We start from the raw sequence: 14,040 nt of genomic DNA, 5'->3' as shown, positions 1-14,040 counted from the left end.
CTTTTAAAAGTCTGCATACTGATGCACATGTATCGACCACCCGCTGCACTTCGGGCCCTTCGTGTTGTGTGCAATCACAGTACGAGTACACATTCGGGTGGGGACCACTGCGGGTCAGAAATCGTTTTATTTTCTTATTTTTTTATTTAGGAGGCAGCAGGAATTAAGCCTTTAGTTAATCCTCCGTAATACATCTAACTGAATTTCGAATTCTAGGACTAACCATGATATTCTGTTGCCGGTAATCGGTCTGAAATTATTTTATGTGGTAAAAAATGATTTTAAGTTGTCCAAATACAAAATATTTTTCGTATATTATTTTACAAAATATAATTCAAACTAGAGACCCTTTGATGCTCATATTCTACTTACATTTGCGCTTTGTCTAACTAGCATCATCCATCAACTCAATTAAATTGTATTATAATGACCTTCATAATTAAATACTCTCTTTTACTATTTTCTAATTTACTTTTATATGAATAATTAGGTGGCTAAACATGTGGATTATATGAATAAGTTTTTATTCTCCACTAAATAGTAATAACTTATTCATATTATTATCTTTCTACTAGTTTTTTCCAGTTAAATTGGCATGTTATAGCAATTATGAATATGTAATTATTATAATTGTATAGCTATTATGAATTCATAGCTATTACATTAGTGTAGTGACTATGATTTCATAATTATTATAATATAAAGAAAAAAATTAATATTAAAATTATTTGAAACCTTCAAAACGGATTTAAATGATATTTTTTTAATTTGAAATCGAATTGTTATGAGTTTCATCCCGTAATTCATTGTAGATATCTAAACGAGTTTTGATTTGATATGTCGTGCATCTTGAGTTCAACACGAGTTAACAATTACGACCTCTCAAAGTCTAGCTAGGGTTTGTACCAACTACGATTTCATATTTACTACAACTAAACTATCACACAATTATAGTAGTTTTGATTTCATAGTCACTACTGTTGGTGCAATATTCCCCAGGTCAAGGTTGACCGGATTGACTGAGCTTGAATTGAGTCAAGCTCGAGTCTTGATGTTGTGGTTTCGATGTTTGACAATACATGTAGTCAATATATGAAGATTGCAGGTGCAATTGTTCATGTGTGAAGGAGAGTCAAATAGGTCAAGATTGACTGGATATTTGACTGGAAATTCTGGTGAGTGAAGTCAGGTGAAAGACCTAGTGAGTAAAGCTAAGCAGAAGGAAATCCTGGTGAGTGAAGCCAGGTGAAAGACCTAGTGAGTGAAGTTAGGCAGAAGGGAAATCCTCGTAAGTGAAGGCAGGTGAAAGATCTAGTGAGTGAAGCTAGGCTAAAGGAAATCCTGGTGAGTGAAGCCAAGTGAAAGACCTAGTGAGTGAAGCTAGGCAGAAGGAAGTCCTGGTGAGTGAAGCCAGGCACGAGAAAATCTAGGTGGATCAAGGCTGATCAGACATTTGGTGTTGGAAAGACCAAGTAGGTCAAAGAGATTGATTGGATACTTGGCACGAGGAGAAAAGTCCAAGTGGGTCAAAGGGATTGACCGAACACTTGGTGAGGGTATCCTAGCAGGTCAAGGGTGACCCGGATGCTAGGCACGATGAATCAACAGGTCATGGTTGACCAGATCTTGGTTTAGGAGGCTTTAGACTTGATTTTAGGGAGAAATCATGAGCTGGATCGATCAGCCGATCAATTGGCTCATGCCCAATCGATCGACCGATCGATTGGGCGAGTCTTCGCGACAAGCCTCCTCCCAATCGATCAGTGGATCGATTGGGACTAGTACGCGATCGCACAGAACGGCGCTGGATCGATCGGTCGATCGATCCAGATTCCCCAATCGATCAGTGGATCAATTGGGAGCTATGATTTCGCGCGATAAGCCCTGGATCGATCAGCCGATCGATCCAGGCAATTTCCGAGAAAACAGAGACGCTCTGGATCGATCGATGGATCGATCCAAAGCCTCCCCGATCGATTGGGAGCAATCCAATCGATCGGGATCCGACCGTTGGCATCGTATTTAGCTGCTGGCGAGCTGTTCTCTCGGCAGAACTTACACTGTTTTATCTCATATCTTCACAGGGCTTCCAAAGCTTCTCCACAAAGTTCTCACCGCAGATCTTGAGGGTTCTTGGAGGTTTGTCCAAGTCAAGAGGCAGATCTACAGCAGAAGAAGAAATCTAGGGTTAGAGTTTTCTTGTGCTAACTGCTAACTTGTAAGCTTCTAGCTTGTATTTTGTTTCCTTTCCCTTGTAGTGTGAACTTGTAGAGCTTCTCCACCTTTGGTAGTTATTATAAAGGAGTGTTTTTCATAGTGGAAGGTGCGTGAGTGTGTGGATCCTTGGATTAGTCACCTATTATGTGGTGGATACCAAGTAAATCTTCTTGTTAGCGTTGTGTATTTTGTTTTTTGTATTTTCCACTGCATATCTTGAAGAAACAAGCAACGAAGAGCAAGACGAGCGCGCCGAGCTATTCACCCCCCCTAGCTACATAATCGGTCCCAACAATTACAATATAAATTTTAAATCCTAAACTTTGAGAGATTATAACTTTTGACTCAGATTAAATTATGTAATGCAAAATATATTAAATCAAAATTTATTAAATATCTACAAATAGTTATTGGTATAATCTATAATGACTAGATTTCAGACTTTAAAAAATCGTTTAAATCAATATGCTCAAAACAATTTTATTATATATTTTTTTCATGTTGTAGACCGTAGCTGCTATGTATATATAGTTATAGTAACTGCGAACTGTTACACCAAGGAAAAATTAGATATGGGTAATAATGTGAATAGGTCCGACTGTACAATACAAGATAATTAGCTAATCGTACACGTACCTTTTGATAAAAAATAATCAAAATGGAATATCATTTTGATAATTCAAAAAAAAAAAAAAAACACACCCTGCTACTGTTGCCTTAAAAGATCGCTGTGCTAAAATTGAATTCAGATAAGTCCTTCAATTGCTGCTTTTTTGTGTTATAATTGAGTCATCGCCAAACTCGGAAATGTTTCGAGCGCATAAGCCTCGAATCGCATAGAAGTCGTAAGGTGTAAATTACCGATCAGAAAAACAAATTCTTTCTCGAGTCGGAAGTTGTAGCAAAAAGGCGGAATCTTTCTCAAGTCGGAAGTGGTAGTACGTAAGGTGGCTCGCATAATTGAATCTGCGTCTAAAGAAGGGAAGGGAGGGATTGTCTGAATGGAAAGCTAAAAACAGTGAAGTGGCATTGATTGTATCAAACTATTCATTCAATTTGGCACCAATAATTAACTCATTGAATGATTTCGATCATAAAGGAAGAATTTAAATACGAATATTTTAGAAACGAATTAGAGAAAAGACGATCTATTTCTAATTGAAAATGTCACTTCAACAGCATGGATGCTATTGAGCTGCAGAGTTTACCTAACAAATTAAAATGCCTACAAAGTCAGGAAGGAAGAAATTAAAGTGAAAGTCAATGATATCATATTGTTGAGGGAAGCTGTACGTATAATTTTGGAATATATGAAAGGACACTATATTTTTAAACAATATATAATTACTTAGATATTAGTTAGACACTTTCTAGCAGTAGTTGAGATTTATGAAACTTAGATCAGATTAATAACAAAAAAAATTGACACTAAAAAAATGTTGTGATGTACAAAAGCTTTTGAAATGTTACAATGATTATTAATTAACCCCTCGTTAGATTACTAGTTTATGAAATGATCATGTGCTAAGCAAGTGCTAGTGTGCTACAGCCTATTTTCGATGTCTCTCAGAATATAATGGTGTTTTAAAAAAACCATAATAAAAGTCTAGGGCTGAAATGCAATTTTCTTTGCAAGAAGATTCCATGCAGACTTAATTATATACGAATAAAAAATCATAACGAGAATCCCTTTATTAGTTTATTATCAAATTCAGGGCATTTAGAAGGCGACGCTGCTACTGCGTTCAGTTCATTCTCCACCTCGCTCTGTTTCGCTCTCCCACTCCCAGATATGCTCTCCGGCGGCGGCTCAGATCTCCCCGCTTCCCGCCTCCAAATCAAGATCCATGACGACGATCTCTGTTCCAGGCTCCTCTCCAAGCACGACTCGGCCGGAAACCCTTCCTTCCGAGTTCTTTACTACGGCGTCGCCTCCGGGGCCGTCCCCTTCCTATGGGAGTCCCAGCCCGGAACCCCCAAGCACACCAGCTCCGCCGCCGCCATCCCTCCCCTCACTCCTCCCCCTTCCTACTTCAACCGCACCGGCAGCAAGCTCGTCGATGAGAAGCCCTCCAAGTCCAGATTCATCCACGCCGTACTCCCCAAGCTCAGCTTCCGTAAGGCCCACATTTCTCCTTCCTCCTCCCTATCCTCCTCCGCATCTTCCTCCTCGCATTCTTCCGCCGGACGCTCTAGCAATCCTATGACGCCGTCCTATTTCTCTCACCCGGACTCCGACGACGAGTACGGCGTGCCGCCCTCCTCGAACCTGTGCTTCTCCATCGGCGGCCGCCGCCCCGACGTCCAGGTGAAGAATGCCTTGCTCGCGATGGTCAGACGTGGATCTACTCGCGGCGGTGTCCACTAGAGTTGGCGATCGGAGATCAACAGCTTGTGATCTCCGCTAAGCGCTTACAAGATTTGGGGGAAAAGGCATCTCTTGGCTCTCATCCGCCAAAGAAGAGAAATTGTGAGTGTAATAGTAACGATGGCGTGTGTTTATGAAACTATTTAAGAATAAAATCAGATTTTGTTGGTCTGCGTTTCATAGCTCGCTGTCTCGAGTCCTTTTTGTGAAGTTTTGATCTTTGTCCTTGTCTCTGTTATCGCAATCTCGCTCTACTGTCTCTTTCATCACACTCTAGTTGCACATGATGACAAATGGAATTTGGTTTAGTGGAAGCTTCAAGGTCGAAACTTTTTTCTGCCCTACAAACTGGAAGAAGAAGAATATTATCTTGGAAGAACAAGGATACAAGAACATGAACCAACGAAAAAAAAGGACTCAAGAGTCCAAGACAGATCCAAGAAACATGATGAGATGGTTGCAGATTCCACCTAACATGGTTGATGTTCTATAATCTCTGTAGTATCAGCATGTGAGCATGCATGCGCAATTGGGAGGCTATAAAATAATCTGTCAAGTACAATATCATTTAATGGGAAAGCAACTTGTTAGATCTCAGTTTTTTTTTTACTTGCAAGTCAATTTTTACACTCCATTTTTTATTCAATTAAAAGAATCAGTTCTGCAGAGAAACCAAACTTAAGAACAGGTAGTCGTGAATCACTTAGAAAAAACATTATGCAAATGGTGGGTCCCGCCGCCCAACGGCCCCCTAGGCCTGGCCCCACAGAGATCCTAGGAGGAGGTAAATCAGCAGTGAATGCTGGCCCGGGTAAAGCGTGATGTCTCCGGAATTTAACACAGACGGCCCAAATTATTCATCCAGTGCGCGTTCGTGGACCTTCGATCCTACAACTTATTGTGCAAGGATGCTACGTCTTAACCGATTGATCCAGTCCGCGGGGGCAGAAAAAACATGATTCAAGAGGATGAGTTCGATCCCACATCAAATCATCTCTCAGATAATACAACTCCCACAACAAGCATATTAACTAATGCATGAGGTTCTCTCGGGACGGTGCAATGGTTAAGACATGGGATGTTGCCACATGAGGTCTTGGGGTCGAAACTCGGCGTGACCGAGCATAATCTTCTCCATGTCTTGGTCATTTGCACTAATGGCTAGTAGTCACCCGTGATTTACCTCCTCTGTGTTGGCCTAGGGACGGGTTGGCGGAGGTGCTAGGGGCGAGCGAATCGTCTTTTTGCCACATATTAACTGATGCATGAGACCCCGCAAGTCATCGGAGTTGGATATGATGGGATGCTTGCCACATGAGGTCATGGGGTGATAGTCGGGACGTAAATCCCTAGTCCCTGTGTAACTCATCCCACCTGCCACATGCTCGCTCAGGATATTGTGATTTACCTCCTTTGTGATGGCCTTGGGTCGGGTGCGATGAGCCGCTGGGACGAGCGATTTTACCTTTTGTCACATATTAATTGATGCATGATCATCGACTCCCACAACTTAGAACAAAAAAAAACTCTTTCAGTGCGGATGGATTGTGTTTCCGCGTCTGGTTTTGTTCTGCTCCTGATCATGACTGGAATGCGACGATTCGAATCGCCATGGGAGAAAGAATCGCGAGGAGAGGCAGCTCTCGAGTTGCTGCTCTGTCTGTATTGTTTACGACTAAGAATAGTGGTCGATCGTGGCCGTTCATGTAAAGGGCCCACTGTAACGAACGGTCAAGGACATCTTGTACATCATCAAGGAGGTTTTATGTGACTCGCTGAACTTTATAGGGCACCACCGACACTTTGTCTCGCTCTTGCGATTGCGGCGATGCTTTCAGGCGATATCCTCCCTAATCAAACTATTTACATCAACAATCTGAATGAGAAGGTCAAGAAAGAAGGTTAGTTCGTGCATCGACAACGTATAAGTTCTTCTGTTTAGGGTTTTGTTTTGCTGGTGGAAGTTTATGAAATTCTTCTTTGTCTTTTGGGAAACAGAACTCTGTTGGGCCTTAATAATCTCTGACCTAAATTGCATCATGTAATGGCCTTTTTTTTTATGTTTTTCGAGAGGATTAGTATTTCATATCTATTTAGGGAATAAAGTTGAATCTAAAATTTTGTCTGGTTCGCATTGAAGAAAGTAATGAAGGAAAAGTTGGCTATGAATATATTATCGTTGTAGTGTACTTTTTCACTTGGAGTTTAATTGTATTTAATATTGGTAGGCTTGAGGAACCAAAATGACATGCCATGGATAGAATAGGTCGGGAGATCTGTAGTTTGTCAGTCATATGTACACTAGCTGTGTTTCACAGATATATTCAGTTGTGATGATATGGATGAATGTACGTTGAATGTATACACTAACTTGTTATTTTCTGTATTCATTTCCTGTATCAGGTAATTTCATAGGAAAATATAAGAATTAAAATCAAACAAAACTTCTAGTTCATAGGTGCAACTCCATTGCTTGGATTTGTGAATTTGGGAGTAATTAAGGAATTTGATTATATTCTTCCTTACTGGATTGTCCTGGTTTTCTGTGGTACAGAATTGAAACGGTCTCTCTATGCTTTATTTTCACAATATGGAAGAATTTTGGATGTTGTAGCCTTGAAGACACCAAAGCTTAGAGGCCAGGCATGGGTGGTCTTTGCTGAAGTCACAGCTGCTAGTAATGCGGTACGACAAATGCAAAGATTCCCATTCTATGATAAACCAATGGTGAGTTTTTGGAAATTTATGTTGCTATTTTTGTTTCCAAAGTAGGATTTTTTAATCTCTTAGATAAGAGAATACTTGGTGATATTATCATGTCGGTGATTTAATTGTGTACTAGTCTTGTTTGGTACTGTCATGTACATTTTAAAAATCAAGAATTGGGTTGATTGCTGAAGCTATCATGTACTTTACGTGTTGTAATCAATCTATCACATACTTTGTGTTTTAACAAATCTATCACGAACTATTAAAATTTAAAAATCTATCATGTACTTTATTTAAATGTAACAAATTTATCACGTGGTTTGAAAGTTCTATTATTTGATGGTATATCTACTTACCGTTACATCATCTTATCCAATATAGATACCACATCACCTTTAAGGTCACCTCCTCATCGCGTATGGTACCTCTTCCTTGCCATTCATCTTTGTCTTTGACACCCTAACTTGCCTTCATCATTGTCACCTTGATAGTACTAGTCCCTCCCTGGAGCCCACACTTTGTTCAACACCCTCAGGCCTCATCCCCATTGGCAACTCGTAGTTGAGCACCTTGCACGCTTCTCTTGGCCACCCACAGGGCCAACCAAGGCAGTGTCAATGTAGCCTCATGGATCTTTTTTATCACCAGCTTTTTTTAATGAAGCTTTTTGATTCCATACAAATAGCTATCCTAAACTGATCCTCTTTCATAAGCAACACTACTGCGACACTCTTCACCTCTACGTCTTGTAGTTGTCGCAGATTGAAGAAGCTAGAAGAACAACTGCATTATAAACCAAACCGCGCAACAACTTAGAGCCAAAAAAGGAACCGAGAAACCACTTGCAACTTTCATTAATCATTCTTCTATGTGTTTCTTTTTCTTCCTTTTGGTCGTACCTCCATGTTTAGGTTTTTCTTTCAAAGTTTCCTCTAGAGCATACCGCTCATTTCATCTAAATTGGATCGCGCAACGGGAATACGAACGACCAAATCCTTTCATTAGAGTAGAATGCAACATTGGTAATTATTAATAGAGATTTTGCTGTAGAGAAAACAGAGGATGATGGTATGAGGAGTATGGACTCTTGAGAGGGAGGTCGCTTGCAGAAAGAGTGGTTATGAGGATTGCAGAAGAGGAAGTTGACAACCTAGCCAAAAAAATCAGTTGTTGTTAAATCATTTCACTTCAAGATCATTTTCTAATTCAAAAAGGGCAGCCCGGTGCACGAAGCTCCCGTCATGCGGGGTCCCAGGGAAGGATCCATTGTACGCAGCCTTACCCTGCTTTTTGCAAGAGGCTGTTTTCAGGATTCGGACCCGTGACCTTTTGATCACATGGCAACAACTTTACCGTTGCGCCAAGGCGCCAAGATCATTTTATAATTCAAATTCATGTTTATTTATTCTTTAAATAAAAAATGTCAATGTTTGGTTTTAATAGAGTAGAAGAGTTGGAAGCAAGCTATCTGACAAGAACAACTATTGAAGAAAAGCTAAAAAGAGCCTGAGCATGCTTTGAAGGAAGGATAAATTGATGATTAGATAAGTTGACTCATCTAATTAGTGATTTCTAAATAAAAAGTCTTCGAGGCTAATAATTGATTGACAGATTTCTAAATGCGTGATAAGTTCATTATGCTTTAACAAAGAATGTGATAAATTAGTTAATTTTAAATGTTCGTGATAGCTTTGTTAAAACAGCAAAGTATGTGATATATTCAACAATTAGCCATGAAGAATTTGATTAATAGATATTCACTAATAATATTTGGCGCAGAGAATTCAATATGCAAAATCAAAATCTGATTGTGTTGCAAAAGAGGACGGAACATTTGTTCCAAGAGAAAAGAAGAAGAAGCAAGAGGAAAAAGGTAGACCCTCTCTTTAGTTATTGTGAAAATTTGATGTCCTGTGGAGTGTGGACTATGCATTGCAGACCAAATATAACTCTTTCTTAGGTTCTCATTGACAATGTAACTTATTTAGCATGTAAAAGTGTGGCATGTTGTTAATGATAAATAGAGAGTGAGGCTATAAATGAGGGAACGGGAGGTGAGAAAATGAGTGTGATGTTAATAAGAATTTAAATTCGACATTAGAGATGATCAAAGATCATCATGTTTGATGATATCTTTGGTGCCATGTGAAGCATCAAAAGAACTGATCTGCGATGGACATGATAAACTGGGCAACAAGGTTGATATATAACACAGACTCAATTCATGAGATTTGTGATAAATAAGTAACTTTTTAGACTGACAAGACTTGAATATCCAGAAACAAGTTGATAAATAATATATATATTTATCTGAGGTTTGATAATCTCAAACTTGTTGATTGATATATTAAACAATGAACAGTAAATGATGGGTTGTAAGCCCCAGTTGAAATGTTCCTTATGGGTGAATTGATCAGATTGTGTAGGAACAACTCCAGGGCGCTCTTCTTGTTCCAAACGTTCTGGAAGAGGTCTTTAGGATGGTGACCGATCTGAGGATCCTATCCTGTATAATGGTTGGCCTCTGGTTACAGATGAGTCCCACTTTGAGCAAAGTTAAAAAAAATAAGGATGAGAGAGAAGTAATATGCCTTGGGGAGTATTCACCTTGTCCTTTATTAATGGGCACAGATCTCATGCCTATTGGACGTTATGTCTTTGCTAAATGAAGATTATTAGATGATCCTATCCTCATCAAAGCTACAATGATTCAAAGTGTAGTCTCTCATTGATAAGGATGACAATGGGTACCCATTGAATTGGGTATCCGTAGGTACCCAAGTAAAATGCGTCTCCTTTTGGGTATCTGTTTATCATGACGGATTGAGTTTGGGTGTTAATGTAGTGGGTATTTACTGATAGTTGGACGTATTTAGGTACCTGCAAGTACCTACAAATAGAAATACATGTAATATTTATTTATTTGAATTATTAATGGTAATTTTAACGTATAAATTGTTAATATGTGATAATATTTGTCATATTAAAATTATACTTATCTTATTTGTGGACATTATTCAATGTTGTTCATATTATTAATAACTTATATTGGTCTTTCATTTTATTAACTGTATTTATGATATTTGATGTCTAGGTAACTACCTACTCATTTTATGGCGGGTTTGGATTTCTGGCATGCTCATTTAGTTAAATAGGTGGACATGAGTTTTTATGATTTAATGAGAGAATTTCATAGGTCATGTACTCGATTAGTTAAATAGTTGCAGGTTCAGTTAGTGAAGCACATTGTGACTACCTGACCCAATGCCATCTCTACTCATTGATTTATATATAGCTGGAATTTATTAGCATAATTTTCGTCAATTAAATAGTATGAGCATTTGATAAATTTCCCAAGGTTTAAAGTTTATATATGATCACTAGACAGCTATCATTTTACATATGCCTGAATTCTTGGTTACATAGTTGCCACCAGATCCCACTTAACATCCAAGTGTTGTAACTCCTTGTAGTTATGGTTGCATCCCTGATATGGTAGCTTAAAACTATTCTTCACTTCTTTAGCCCTATTATGGGCATCAGGTTTTCTAATGACACTGATCTCACATAGTTGGGGCATTATGTTAATATGTTGCATGTCTAATAAATTAAAGTTTGCCACCTAATAATTTTGGATTTACTAAATATTTTAATGATTATTGTTTTTCAAGATTCAGCTTTGTTGGAAATCTTTCTGATAGCATTATTAGTTTTGTGTCATGAACATAATATATCATTTCATTCTCTTTCTTTAGCTGCTGAAAAGAAACGTCGAGCTGAGGAGGCACAACAATCTGCACAAACTAATGGAGGGATGCCTGTAAGTTCAATTTTATTTATAAAATTCATTTTTTTCTTAAAAAAATACTGTATTTTCACCACCACCACCACAACAACAAAAAAAACATATAGGAAAAGCATGTACCTTAGGAATATATTGTTTAGTTTTGTAATTATGCTATATGGTAATCTGATCTTTGTCATATGACTATACTTTTCTACTCCTAGCTGTTTCTTATTCTGCATTGTACACGCGATGACCAAGACCTGTGTACTGCATCTTTAAGATTGTGATCGATTATGTATCCCATCACCATGGATTTGGTGCATTTAGCAGGTAAGTATTTTTTTACAATCCAACTTTCTTGACATAATTAATCTATCCAACCAAATATTTATAAACAAAATTAGATTCCCTAGACTCCTCTTTAAGGCATAAAATTAAACTAAAAATAACAGAAAAAAATCACTCACCACTATATGTATAAGAACAAAAGAAGCCCCCATGGGCTGGCGTAATTCATGCAAGGGTGTTATTGCTAATAGGCTCGGGTCGATTCCGAGCAGGTGCGGAATGTTCCACGGGTTGCCTCAACCCCTCCTTGCATGCGCTACTGTTGTTGGACGAAGTCCCCCGTGATTTACCTCCATTTTAGACAGCGGGGGCTACCCTGAAGGGGTCGTCGAGGTGACAGTTTCACATTTTGCTGCCTATAAGAACAAAAGAAAATTATTATCCCAGAAGCATATGTGATGGATAAGCTATGAATACAATTATTCTTCATGATTTTGCATCCCATCATAGTCAAGCTGGATCTTCTTTCTTGATTGATACAGAAACTTTTACCAGTCAATACTAGAAATCAGAGAAAAAAAGGAAGCTGGAACTGGAACAACCTAAATTGTTTGATATATATTCACAAGAAGAAATGCATATAAGACTTGAAGTGAAGTGTAAAGTTAATCAGGGTCGAAGACTGAAATATTAAAATGATTTGATAGAAAGTCAAAAAGTTTATTCTGTCTTTCAAATAGACAATAATCTATTTCTATTACTTTGATGATCATATTTAATATTAATTTTTGTTCAATTTTATTATTTCCATTAGCCATCCAACTGAGTGAAAGTTGCTTTCCTGCTTATTTTCAGAGTTAACATGAGCCTGCCACTCTAATTATTTTCATGCACTTTGATCTCCTTTATGTTGACAATTAAAAGAAACATGTTTCAAACTCCATCTCTTTGAAAGTTTTTTAGTAAGGGAAAGGAGAGAAGAAAGCTGTCGGAAGAATGGATTTGGATAGAGAGTATATTTCTTGTCTGGATGCCAATAAAGGACTGCCTGCATTTTGATTTGCAAGCAGTTATTGTATCAATCAAATTAAACTGCTTATTCATGTTTTATTTGCATTTTATTTCATCACCTACGAATATCTGTTCTCTTATCAATTCCATTCTTAAACAAGGGAAATCCTCCTTTTCTCTCTTATCTCTCTTCTCCCTCATTGTTCTTTCTTCCCAACTGGCATGCTCTAAAGTGATAACACGTAACACCAAGTTGAGATATCATGGTTGACTAAATTGTTCTTTTCTTTTTGCTGTTTGTATCGTGCATGTTTTTTTTGTTATTTTTCTATTTCTGAATCCATCTTTCATCTAAAAAATAACTTTTGTGCATAATGGCAGCACATCTTGCACCAATTAAAATTTGAAAGCATTCTTCTGAATATAGAATCTAGAGGGATATTCACCATGGGTGGTTCACTTTCTAAACGATAATTATCTTATTGTTGCAGTCTTCTCAAGTTCCCCGTCAAGCCAAGCCCGGTTCTCAGGAGCCTGCTGCTGCTCCAAACAACATCCTTTTCATCCAGAATTTGCCACACGAAACAACAAAGATGGTGCTCGAGATCCTTTTCCAGCAGTACCCAGGTTTCAATGAAGTTCGGATGATCGAAGCCAAGCCTGGTATTGCCTTTGTGGAGTTTTCTGATGACGTGCAGTCCTCCATCGCAATGCAAGCTCTCCAAGGTTTCAAGATCACTCCCCAAAACCCTATGGCCATCACCTATGCAAAGAAATGACGGCGATGTGTATTCGGTCCTCACAAGGGAAGTCTATTGATGTCTAGGATCACAAGGGGTTTTGGGTCTTGTTGCGACATGTTTTGCTCTGTAAGTATATATTTGCTTTAGTTGATTGACGACGGAGCACTTGCAATGTTCTATTAGTTGTTTTTGTTGATGGAAGGGTATGAATTTTTCTTGGCTGAGGTGTTAGATTAGCTGATGATATGAAATTCTCGTTTACATCACGATGGATATTAGGTCACAAACATGTGAAAATGAGAATTCTGATATGTGAATCTTACGATATTTTTTCCCCCTCATTTTCTTGGTGTCTTTTATCTGATTTAATGTGTTGGGTTATATATTTATACCTTGGACCCTAAGTCATGTTCTCTGCTGCCAAGATGTGCCCGTTAGGACGAGCAACATCAATTCTACATCACGTCTGTCAAACTCGTACTTCTCATACTGTGATTTCAGTGAGCGATTCTATTCTGATTAACAGCAAAGGCATATTTGGTAAACTGTATGCTCCACTCTCTTGTACAGTGAGTAAGCTCAATGTCTTTTTTCACTGGCAAGTAGAGGCCATGTCTACCATCCGGCAGTGTCTCCCTCGTCCGTGTGGCCATGCTCTCTCAGAACCTCACAGCAGTTGCTATATTGAAGGTCCACCTTCAATGGTTAATTGCCGAAACAAACAAACAGGAGTGTAACAAGTGTTTTGTTTTTGTTGTTTTTTGTAATCAGCTATTTAAACTTTCGGTCCAATTAATTTTCAAGGTGGACGGCCTTTCCCTTAGTTTTGCCATCAGATAAATCTAAAAACACAAGAGTGTTTTGACATAGCGACTCAGCATTACCAGTACTTTGAGCACTGTAGACTATGATATGTC

At 38.4% G+C, this 14,040-nt stretch overlaps 2 protein-coding genes across 2 annotated transcripts; both read left to right on the top strand.

Annotated features, from left to right (window-relative positions):
• Positions 1–3,913: 3,913 nt before the first annotated feature.
• LOC121994510 (YLP motif-containing protein 1-like) lies at positions 3,914–4,767 on the top strand. Its single transcript, XM_042548520.1, has one exon. The coding sequence runs from the start codon at positions 4,010–4,012 to the stop codon at positions 4,583–4,585; it is 576 nt and encodes a 191-aa protein (XP_042404454.1). The 5' UTR covers positions 3,914–4,009; the 3' UTR covers positions 4,586–4,767.
• A 1,562-nt stretch (positions 4,768–6,329) lies between these two features.
• On the top strand, positions 6,330–13,389 carry LOC121998382 (U2 small nuclear ribonucleoprotein B''-like). Its single transcript, XM_042553300.1, has 5 exons — positions 6,330–6,486; positions 7,140–7,312; positions 9,074–9,167; positions 11,050–11,114; positions 12,872–13,389. The coding sequence occupies exons 1-5, from the start codon at positions 6,414–6,416 to the stop codon at positions 13,157–13,159; spliced, it is 693 nt and encodes a 230-aa protein (XP_042409234.1). The 5' UTR covers positions 6,330–6,413; the 3' UTR covers positions 13,160–13,389.
• The last annotated feature ends 651 nt before the right edge of the window (positions 13,390–14,040 follow it).

Source organism: Zingiber officinale, chromosome 6A (genome assembly GCF_018446385.1).
Source record: "Zingiber officinale cultivar Zhangliang chromosome 6A, Zo_v1.1, whole genome shotgun sequence".
In the NCBI taxonomy this organism is placed as follows: domain Eukaryota; kingdom Viridiplantae; phylum Streptophyta; class Magnoliopsida; order Zingiberales; family Zingiberaceae; genus Zingiber; species Zingiber officinale.
The sequence above is the reverse complement of the archived record's forward strand: the minus strand, read 5'-3'. Positions and strand labels throughout refer to the sequence as shown.